This window comes from Formica exsecta, unplaced genomic scaffold, assembly GCF_003651465.1.
Source record: "Formica exsecta isolate Colony F162 unplaced genomic scaffold, ASM365146v1 scaffold365, whole genome shotgun sequence".
NCBI lineage: Eukaryota > Metazoa > Arthropoda > Insecta > Hymenoptera > Formicidae > Formica > Formica exsecta.
This window is the reverse complement of record NW_021850897.1, coordinates 1551008-1563367: the sequence shown is the minus strand read 5'-3', so window position 1 is coordinate 1563367 and position 12360 is coordinate 1551008. Positions and strand designations below refer to the sequence as shown.

Sequence of the window (12360 nt, the reverse complement as noted above, 5' to 3'; positions counted from 1 at the left end):
TATAATATAATATAAATCTCTTTATAATATTTTCTTTCCCTGGAATTTTGAATATAAATATCCGGAAAAGAGATTGAGGAATTTTTAGGAAATTTTTTTTATAAGATTTGAATAGAAACACTCTGTATATATAAGTTGAATTGTATCATAAAAAACACGCACAATAGTTTTAAACATAATTAATTTAAGAGGAGTGATTTATTTCATTATTCTGGTTGTCGAGTTCTATACTAGTTCTATACTACATACAATAAGCAATTCTTACTTTAAACTTTGTTAGATTAAATCTTTTAGGTTCTTGAACATCTGGATTTTCAATTTAGGTATTTGCTTATAATTTTCTGTTTATATAAATTTCTGGAAAATCAGTCATATATGTAACAAGTAGATATCTTCTAAATGGTGATTTCACAATAGTATTTAATCTCCAGCAGCAACGTTTTAATTTCGATGTAATGTTAGTTTTCTTGCTCATAATTACTATAATGATAAGCTCGCTGCTTTATCACAATAAATAAAATTATTAAAGCTTATGTGCAAAGGTAAATATTTCAATTTTTGCTTACCTGTATCCTGTCTTCAGGTAGATCCGTTCTCAGACTTAGCATCTCGCGAGCGTAGACGTCAGGATAATGGGCCTCCTTGAAGGCTGCCTCCAGCGCCTCCAGCTGCTGTGACGTGAAGATCGTCCTGGAGCAACAACCACATGAACCTAGTTATATGCCATTACAGCGCTTCTACCTTAAATCTACCCTATTCTCGCGAAAGACCGTGACGTAAGTGTTATAATATATTTTGTGTTCAGGGATTCAATTAGAAGTATAAATTTTTATCAATTACTTGACTAAAAAAGTTAATGTTTTATTTATTATATTGCAATATCCACAAATGTGTTAGCATTTAAAAATTTAAATCTGAGAACTGGAAATACACAAGTATTGCCATTAAAATTGCATCAAAATATAGTATACACAACTTTTTCCTAGATATAATATCCAGTGGATATTTTAAATATGTATATCGATAAACATTAATAAATATATTAATAATTATTAATAAATATTGTATACTTAATATGTGTACATGGATATTATAAGAACCTGATAAAAACAAATTTAAAACAATTGTTTGAAACAAAGTGTGTGAAAGAACATTTTATTTTTTAAATCACAATTTGTTATATCTAAGTGTGCGCATGTAATGTTAATATTTATATAAAGATGACAAAATGCAGATAATTGTATTAATAATGTTTTTGATTAATATAACCAAAATTAAATTAATTAAATTATTTATTTAATCACACCGTCATGTAGTAATCTCAAAATTATATTTTTGTGGTAAATCTTTCGAAAAGGTTACGCCTCACTGATCATTATGATTTTTACATATAATAGATAGAATCCTGAATCATGTGCACTTTGAATCATGTTGCGAACTTTTCTAGTTTTTGAGATACGACACTTTAAAGTATTACATTTTTATTCTTGATTATATTCAGTTTTTCCTACTGTGTGTTATTCATATCACTTTGTTGACGTTTTTTGTTTATGTGTACGCTACCTCTTTGGTCTTTAGTATGACTGTTACACTATCGTCAACAGATTTCATCTATTTTTGTCGGTTCTTAAACAGCTTTGGACATGCGACTACCCGAGTTTTTGAGTGCCAAAGGAAACTTGTATTTTATTATTTTACTTTACTGCAAAATACATGCATGGGCAGAAAAAGAGCTCCGCCCTTCATGCATCCCCATCTCAAAAAAATTCTAACTTAACCCAAATTAATTTCTGTTTTTTAAATAAGAATTCCTCGCCCGTGTATGTACTTTGCAGTAAAGTAAAACATTAAAATACATCGTTTTTGCGTTAGTTAAAAATTTACTTTCTGCTACATAATCCTTATTTCAAATGAAGTGTTGCAAACTTATGTGAAAAATTATACAATTATAACACTGATAATACTAACATTTCTGAACATGATATGTCAAGATCAAAGTTATTAAAGCTGATGATCAAACTATTTATTATACTTAAGATATTTTTTTATTATACTTAAGATTATTTTTAAGTTTAAAAAATAGATAACTTTGAAGTGATATATACATCTCGAATCCACAACGTAATCCAAAGTGATTGAGATTTCTATCCACTATAATATATCAATGAAAATCAAAGTGATCGGTGAAATATAATCTTTTCGAAAGGTTTACCATTTTTGTTAACATTATTATTCTTGTTAACATCAATTCGCAATTGGCAATCGCTAATTTCCTTTTTCTAAGTGGCTGCAAGTACATATAAAAGCCCGACATTGGCTCTCGATTAATTACAAACGGAAACACGTTTTTCGTCAATGTAGACATGATGTAGATATGAGAGACGAGCAACCAGTCGGTAACCGATGATTACTTCGTTTCTTTTCTTTTTTATAAGCAAGATGCATAACTCCGCAATACGATGAACAGTCGATGATAGAAGAATATCCACAGCCAGAAGGCGCATATGTGCGTGATACGACAAAAACCGGAGAAGCGAATTTGACGGCAAGATGTCCAATTAGTCTTGCGATTCGACAAATTGTAGGTTGCGCGGAGAACGAGCTGGCATCTGCCTTTGTGGGCCGAACGAAAGCTTCGAAATTGAAAGTCATTTCCCGGACGATCATCGGCTCGTTAAGCGGACACGCGAAAATCGTCGACAATTTTGCCTCGGTTTTGTTGTACGCTTGTTTAAAGATTGCCGCGTAATCGTTTCAAATTCTACCAGATTGATTTCGGATCTTGAATGAAAATCGCATGTCACAATAAGCTATTTGAAATTTGTAACATTAGAAAATGCTTTTGTAAATAGCATTATAATAGTATTTTATTTTTTATTTGTTATAAATTAGGCTAAAAGATATATCTAAAATGTTCATATATACAACAAAATAATTATTATTATGTTTGGCTATGTAGAGAATACAGTTAAACTTTATTTCTAAATTTATCTGTTCTGCTTTAAAATAATTTTATTTTTTAACGCAAAAGAACACATCTCATTGATAATATTTCTATAGATAATGGGATGATTTTTGATACAGTATCGTTAAATTAAAATTATCAATAAGATTATGATTAAAACTGTATATCTATATGATAAATCTTTATGTCGCTTGTTATTATATAATAATTCAACTATCTTTACAAACGTCTAAGTAATTAATCTCTCTAATATGGAAGAAAATAGTACTATGTTTCATGAATCTATTACGTAGACTCTATAATTACGGCGGGAGAATATTATACAGCTAGATTCTAAAAGTATAATTAAGTTTTCTATTCGTTAAAGCGTTGTGTAATCATCTTCCGCAAATATGTGATTGCATTCAAATGTCCAATTTTACATCGTCAGCTGATTCAATTTCAATAACATTTATCGTACAATATAATGATAGAAAGAGATGCGTTTGTAATATTTCGTTTTACATTTCCAATTTCAGTTGAATATTAAAATTAGACTTTGTATCAATGCAAATTATTTTGTTACATCGAAACAGAGAAATATAAATCAGAAACTATTACAGTATAATCTGTATAAAAAGAACTTTTATATGTCACAAAATATATTTGCCGACTTCAAGTTGATAAGCGCAGATATTTTTGTGACAAAATATTGAATAATTAAAAAAAAAAACGCGATCCAAGATGGAAAACACAAAGCTGAAGTTTCTGTCAGAGACTCACCTATGACGACGCTTTTTCTTTTTCTTTTTGCTGAAACCCGAGAGTCCGTCCACTGTGAAGTCCTTCCCTGATTCTATGTTGTGTCCGACACCTATAATAAAAAAAGAACAAGCGTGAACATGTATTATGTTTGCATAACTTTAAGAAAACGATAAAATACGAAAGTGCCTCTCTTTTTCTTATGTGTCTATTATAATTATTATTATTACTTGGTCTCAAATTTTTTTTTATAAAAGATAAGGAATAAAAGTATAATTATAGAATATAATACATGAGCTAAATTAATATTTATGCGCTACAAAAATCAGAGCGTGTCGATATTAATATTTTACTGAATTTGCAGCTCATTATTTGATAGCATTATCTGTAATTGATAATTATACGGCTCTGTGTGCTGAAACCGCGCATCGCGTATCAAATTACCTATTATACCAGACTTGGCGATGATTCTCTGGACTCTGATATCAATCTGATATGCGCCTAAAAATGAGCGGGTTTTGTATTTCCGCGATTGCTTTTTCATATCAGTTCATTCTCATCTCCGCTTTATTTTACTTTACGATAAAAATGTCGACCTAGCTCAGTTAATTATTTTATTTCTGAATTAATTCATTTATATTTAACACATTACCACTTTCTTGCCAATAAATTTTTTTAATAAAGTCATTCCTTTACAAGATAATATTTAACATTATATACAGCACAAATTCAAATTTTTCTTATTGCTTTTAGTATATATATTATGTATATAATGAAAATATTATATAAAATTATTTTTGTATTTATAAATAAAAAGTAAAATATTAAAGATGAGCAGAGACGAGATTATATATAAATTATCTATTTTCATCCCAAACATTAATAGATAATTTCATAGTCTTTTTTAATTAAAAAAAATTAATTATTTAATTATATCAGTTTATAATTATCTGCTATGCACGCGTTTTCATTAAAAAAATTGCGTATTGCAACTAGGAGAGCTCGTTGTCTGTGAAATTTCTCTGAAATGTCTAAACGGTAATTTTTCTAGCGCGGCGAGTTGATACGGCGCGGAACATCCATAGTTACGAACAAAATCCGTTGGCCAAAAATAATTATCAATTGTAAATTAATGTCAAATTAACGAGCGAAAGCGGAGCCTGCGCGCACAATGAAGCTCTTCTCTAAGGGTGATTCTCGTTACTACTGTTCCCGCTGTCACCGGCACCGCCGGTGGCTAATTAACTAGTAATTAAGAGCTTAATTCCAATTATGCGTGTCCCTCGACTAATTGGAGTCTAAAATGTTCACTGACGTCAGCATTAGTATATGTATAGGAGACTGGTTGGCAGAATTTTTCGTTTAACCGACAATTCAATGACATTTTTGCAGAGAAGTTATTATTATGCAGCTCACTCATTTGTCTGATTGTTAAATGACATGCTCACAAGATTAAGCGCCGTGAATAAACGCAAGTAAATATAAAAAAATGACAAATTTACTGCTATATATAAGTGTAAGAAAAAATATTCATGAAAAGAAAGAGCAAAATATTTTTTTATCAAAAATGATATAAACCTGCTTCAATGGAAAACTAGAGATAATTTTACAAGAAGAGAAGAGAAATTAGATGAGCATTATATAAAAAAGAACAAAGAAATTAGATAAGAGCTAAAGCGCAATAATTGTGGCACAAAATTATTTATATTATATACATATAGTAATTTTAGATATAATATAAATGATGTATGTTTCGGTCCATCTATTTTTTCGGGTCATCTTTAGCAAAAATAAATTAACGTCATTGGGTAGAAATCAGTCACAGACAACGATAAACAAGCACGCAAAATTGAAAGAAGTCCGCTTAAATCTACGCATCTTATCTGAGTAATGATTTGTTCCGACATGCTAATCAATCTCACGAGAATATCCAATAAACTAAGCTTTCTAAAAATAAAAATCTCTCGCCGATTAAAAACTCACCATATAAAATTTCTACAATCAAATACATGATCCAAGACAAAAATTATAACTATTATAAGTGCGTCCAAGTGATTCATCGAGACAAATTCCGACTACCTTGCGTTTCATTTAATAGCGATTTAACTCTCGCCATTCCCAACCATTGCACTATATAAGTATAATGAGCAGTGCAGATGTATATTTGCTGACGAGTTGTATTCTCAATGCGAGTGAATCTCATTGCAAAACATTCTGACGGGTATTAACCACCGAGAGATTTGTGCTTCTTTATTATTGTTATTGCGAATAAACGGCGTTGCCATCTTTTTTTTACGTAAATTATCACGGTCGAGAACGTTTAGTTGCCGCATGCGGCCAAGTGCATTTTGTATGCGGTGTAAAACAGTAGGAGAAATGGCGGCCAAGGAAAAGGAAAATAAATATTTCAAGCTCAGAGTATACAGCAGCGCGCGATGCATTGTTTTTAGTGCTGTAAAGAGGCCTCTTTACGCCCCTGGTTCTGCGTTGCCTTCTTGTTTTCTGGTATTTAAGTGCGCTCATTTACCTCAAGGCGTCGGAATCAATCGTCCTGCTTGCGTAGGTTAACATCGCACTTTTAAGTAAATATTTTTATATGGCTTGCAAAATCTTGTGTTCTTTGTGTTAAATAAATAATAATGAAAAATTAATATTATAGAAAGAAATGAGATATTTGTTGCTATTTAAGCTTCAGTTTATAGATACCAGCAGATATTTTATGATTTATTTTTTTTTCAGTACAAGATAAATGCTGTGTATAAACTGTTACGATCACTATAGCACTAAGAGAGCAATTTTAAAAGTTGTAATATAATTCGTATTTCTTTGATTTATTAAACGTATAATAATATTGCCAATTTTGTGTTTATTAATAATAAATATAAATAATATAATGGACTTAAGGATTTATAATCACAATCACAAAGCATGTGTGATGCAGAGTTTAAATTATAGCAATTTATTTACGATATTTAACTATTTATTTTGATGTTATACGAGCAACTAATCTAAAAAAACTAATATTTCTTTTAAATATAGTATATAATTGACGTGTCCATGTATCTGTTTATAATTGACATCATTATCCAAATTTTATACTTAATTTATTATATACTAATACCAGCCTCGGTAAATCTTGACATTAACTTACACCTCACAAAAGAAAGAGAGAGAGAGAGAGAGAGAGAGAAAATCACAAATGTAATTTCAATCTAAAATCAAGAATAGATTTGGATTAGACTAGATTTTATCGGGGTGGAAGTGCAAAAGGAGGAGCAGTTCTCCTCCGCCGCTCACGTGTCTACTTTTTTAATAAAGTAAAATTATAAAATACATGGTTTGGAATTTTCCACGTAAAAGAAAGTTTGAAATAATTGATTTTGATATACTTACATATTTAAATCTCTAAATTAATAGTTAATAATAAATAGCTTAATGATAAATGCTTAATACTAATGAAAACTTTTTGAAAATTATTGAGAGTCATGATCTTAAAAAAATATGTCAAGATTAAGGTTATTGGGACTAAATCCCCTTTTCTAAACATTTTATTTTTATAATATTTCAAAGTTGTATAATTCAGGAATGATAAAAGGACGCCATAAGTCAAAGCGTCTATTACTTAAAAACGCACCCTCTACAATATACATACGTTAAAAAAAGTGATCCGTAAAGCCCGTTCTACATTGATCGCATGTTGCCAGTCGCAAGCAAATCGACCAATCACAGTCGATTATTCCGTCGAATATTCGACTGTGATTGGTCGATTTGCTTGCGACTGGCGACATGCGATCAATGTAGAACGGGCTTAAAGTGTAAGTTAATGTCAAAATTTATTTTAGTTTCGTAAAACTGATAACCCATCAGTTTAGACATTCAAGAATTTCAGAAATTCTTAACTCTCTTATTCTCTGAAATAGAGTTTACATATTTATTCATTATAATCATATACCACCGTATATCTCGAAAAATGTTCGCGTTACTTGTCCGCGAATTACATAGATATTAGACACTGCAAATCCGTTAAAAAGTCGACACTCCGAGGGTTAAAACAGTGATAGAGCTTCCCTGTAAAGTGTATTCATGCTACGCGCGGCTTTAGATACACCCCGAAGAGGTATACACGAGCGCCACGATCGGCGCGAGTGAAAGGCCAGCAAGAGGGGTGGAATGTGCGTAGACGGCCTGCGGAGAGGGTTGCCGCCGATCATGGGGTGATGGTGTGCGTCAGCCGGGATGGTGTCGTCAGTGGGCGCGCGCGTGTTGGTACCAGGCCGGTTACCAGGCAACCGACGATAAGGAGCGTGGATGGCCAATGGCGGCCCTCAAAATACCCCTTCGTCTAACACGGCTTGTTTCCCGTGCCAAAGAGCGAGACAGAAACAGGTTTTCGCTTTAGTAGCTGTTAAGGTCTTAAACCCCGCGTCTCGGATCGCTCGTTTCGAAACCCGGTCTCTCAGAGCTCAGCTTTCTCTAGCCTTCCGGATAATTGATATTCTCATCCGATATGCTGCGCGCCGCAGATGATTGTATATCTTATCTGAAAAATCAATTGATGGAGCGTGTGTCCTTCGATGTTTCGATAGATATCGAGGAAAGAATAAAGGACTACACCTACTAAAAAGGGTGATTAAGAGAGACTCTTGAGAAAGAAGGAAATTAAATTTAAAATAGAAGACTCTACAAAATATTTAAAGTATCGAAATATCTCTCAAATATTTTATTTATCAATCCTTCATTTATTATGTATATCTAAAACTAATTTAATCCTGATAAGGACAAGATAACATAAAAATAAAATTTTAACTGAACATCATATATAATTACTGTACGCAGGGAGATATATATATATATATATATGGCGATACAATTTTTAATTTCACCATAATGTAGTGACTAAATTCTTTGTATTGAATATTTTCAATTTTCTACTTTTGTCTTATATTTGTAAAAAAAGCTACCAAAACTGACATATTGTTTTGTTTTTAAACCTTAGTTCTTTTATAACATAAAAATTTTAAATAAATATTTATACTCTTACAGCTATTTATTAGAGAAAAAGAAGCTCTTTGCTTTATCAGATTGTGATGATAATATTATCACAATTTTGATATTGATATTGTTTTTTTAAGGAATTATCTTTTTTAAAAACAAAGGAAAACTGTCGAATTTCAAGAATTTTGATACAAATTGATTTGTCAAATAAACGAGCAATCAAATTAATCTTATGAAACTATTAGCAACTATGGACTTTTGATGAGAGTAAACTAAGCGGATCAAGTTTGCCCATGCAAGCTCTGATAAAACGCAGCATTCAATTACTGAGAAATAGAGGCATGTTGATTTAAGAGACCCATGCCGATTTCGACATATCTTTTTTTCTACTAATTTTGCTCTAAATAAAAAATAAACCGATCAAATCGCAATCAATTGCTTTAGATTGCTCCGCCATTTTTTACGTTGAACTAGATACAAATGGTCGACTATTGGTTTTAAATAATGAAATTGCAGTTTGTACGATCTGTGCGTTTCTGACTGTCCCTCTCAACAAATCAAGCATTTCACGAACGAAAATCGACACACATCCCAAAGAGATAAAGATAGATAGATAGATAAGGAAAGAGAAGAGAATAGAAAAGAAGAGAACGAGTTTGCATCCAACAAATGGAAACGCGTGAAGTGTTACGAGCGAGGGAAGATGGCATATCGTCATGTCGTTGCATAGTGGGCTGTGTGTATGATGGTCCCATGAGAGTGTTAGAAGGGTCGTGGTAGCGCGTAGCACACCCTTGGGACATCTTCTGCTATCACTTGTCCGCATTAAGCCCGGGTACTAATCCCGAAATTTAATTTGGAAATCTTTTCAGGCCGACTCTCGCCGCGCCGTTCGCGGTATGTACGCGAAGACATTTTAAAGTGGGAATTACCTGCCCTTTTGTACGTAGTAATTGAAAATTCGTTTCCGCTCCTCCGCTACCCTTTCCATCGGTGAAGATAGGATAAATGGCCTTTTGTAGATTCACGTGAAAATTACCTCGAAGGCGAGTCAATCTGAATATTTTCATTTTTTCTCTCCTTCTTTCAGTTTGTATCGATCACAAAATATGACACAATTGAAGGAATAATTGAAGGGAAATTAATCAGCAATTTAACTAGCAAATTTGGGAGTAATTCCTTGCATGAATTAAATTCATTCTCTACAATTTTGTTTTAAATGATGTTATTTATAAGACGCCTTATATTATACAATAGCTTTTTCTTTTGCAAAAAATATCTAGAAATATCTAAACTATTTTCAATAATATATATAATGCATTATATTAAATAATGAAGAAAAAACATTATTGTTAGCACATAAATATTGTTATTAGCATATAAATTAATTTAATAAATAAATATTAATGAGATAGAGAGAAAGAAGAAGAAAAAGGGGAGAGAGAGATAAAAATGTGTGAATGAACTTCTGATTTAAAAAACAGATAATATAAAATACTAAGAAAATCTAATATATGAACATGCTTCTACACACACGTTTTATTAAATAGATAAATTGTTTGTAAGTTCCATAGGTTATTACTGAGTTGTATTTATAACAAACTGTATTGCATCAATAATTTTCATCTTAACGAAATATCATTATTCGTCCATTTTGTACGCTGTCACTGACTTTATATAAGTCTCACTATCAAACCTAGTCTTCTGATTTTTAATATAAAAAATTGTTACAAAAATCAATTTTAGCCTTTAAAACATACAAATTTTATATATTACATGCTAGAGTAGAAAACATAATAAATGGGACCACTTTGATAATTCTGTAATTGATTTTAACAATTTTAGCAATATTTGTCTAAAACATCTATCGCTAAAATCAAGATTTACAGAGTTATTAAAATGGTTCCAGTTGCATGCTCCACTCTATGTATGTAAATATTAACAAAGATATTTTTTATATATTATATTTGTATATATTTTAACACGTTTAATATAGAAAATTAAAGATAGAAGAATTGTCAAAGTGTAACGCCACTCTTTTGCTAAAAAAAAATATTCAATAACGGATTTGAAAATAAAATAATCTTTACTGAAGATAATGGCTATATGTTTAGAATATTTTATGTATACCGTAAAGGTAATAGGTACAATTTTTTTTTAATATAATTGATATATGTATAATTTCTTAAATATCAAGGAATGTTTAAACTAATGCCACATCTGATACTGCATGTCCAGAAACGTCGAAGCATCAATCGCTGAAGCGTTCCTTAAAAATCCATCGAACTGGGAATTATTTATAGAATGCATGAAACGTGTAACATAGTCGTTTACAGAGTCGGAAGGGCGAATGGAGCGTATTCAAGCGTAGACGAAGTCTAGATACATCCCGGGGGATGTTTCGGTAGATTAGGGGCCCTCCACCCTGCCAATTTTTCTACACCATGTTACAGTGTGTGTAAAACACTTGTAGCGAACCGACCGGTAGCTTTAGGGTAAGTTGTTAATGCACCCGCGATGTTTTTGGGGTCGAATTAATTTGGTCGATTCGATCGTCGAGCTCTCTGGAGAGTCATGCGCCGCGCTAAAGCTTGCGATTTTTTTCACATCCGATTAACTGGTGCTAAGTGTGTCTCGACAGGGGTAAAGTTTCTATGATAGATTATATATGTGTTTAATCTAAGTGAAAATGGAAGATAAATTTTATTTTTATATTTATCTTAAATGTTTGTGTGTAAAATGGTTTCCACAAATATCGAAAATATTATTCTTATCTTCTGTACATTGTGAAAAAAAATTCTGTTTTGTAGGATTTTATTGCTAGAAGTATACATATATATATATATATATATATATATATTACTAAATTACAAATAAATTAAACAAATTTTATCATTCATTTTTTTTGCGAGATATTTTATGCAATTGATGATTCTCAAGTAAAGAGCATGCTTTTGAATGCGATGATAAATATAAATACGACCAAATCGAATAATAATAAATTCCAAGCCTCAACGAGTAGTTCTCGGAACCTTCGACCTTTCTCAATTTACAACACATTTCGTTTTAATTCTTTTTCTCTTAACACGAATTTCACACCTCGTGTTTTTTTGCACGTAGCAGTCCATTCTCATTCTCGCGTTGGTCATGTTCGAAATTCGAGCCCTAAAGAATAGTGTGAATATTGTGATGTCTGTGCATTCAAATGTCAAGTAAGAACAAAGAACGAAGTGTTGATTGCATGAAAACAAGATATTTTTTATCAATGTTCTTAGCTTCTGTCCATGTTCGTGAATGCTATGGAAGGAAACTCAAGAACTTTTTGGTTATCCGTATGGTATGTGTGATGTTGCTTTATTCTTTGATATAAAATTTAATAGAATAATATTATTGTATAAAAATTTGTTAAAATATGTCAAATATAATTTATACATAATAATTTATATTTATATGTTAATTGTATTTATTCGTATTTATAAGTAATGACTTATATATATATAATTATATATTTTTTGTAATAAAATTCTCTCTCTTCCTCTATTAAGATGAACTCTACCTGAAATAAACTAAAAAAATCTCTCCATAAAGTTTAGTTTGCGAAATATATATATGTATATATATATATATATATATATTACAATATTTAATGTCAAATCTTA

At 31.1% G+C, this 12360-nt stretch overlaps 1 protein-coding gene across 1 annotated transcript in view; it reads right to left on the bottom strand.

The window, feature by feature from the left end:
• Positions 1–12360, bottom strand: part of LOC115239180 (pituitary homeobox 1-like) — a 64072-nt gene that overhangs the window by 20913 nt on the left and 30799 nt on the right. The window contains exons 3-4 of the mRNA XM_029813554.1: positions 3728–3818; positions 567–690 (exon numbers count right to left, since the gene is read on the bottom strand). Of these exons, the coding sequence (XP_029669414.1) occupies positions 567–690; positions 3728–3818 (215 nt within the window). The remainder of the gene's footprint in view (positions 1–566; positions 691–3727; positions 3819–12360) is intronic.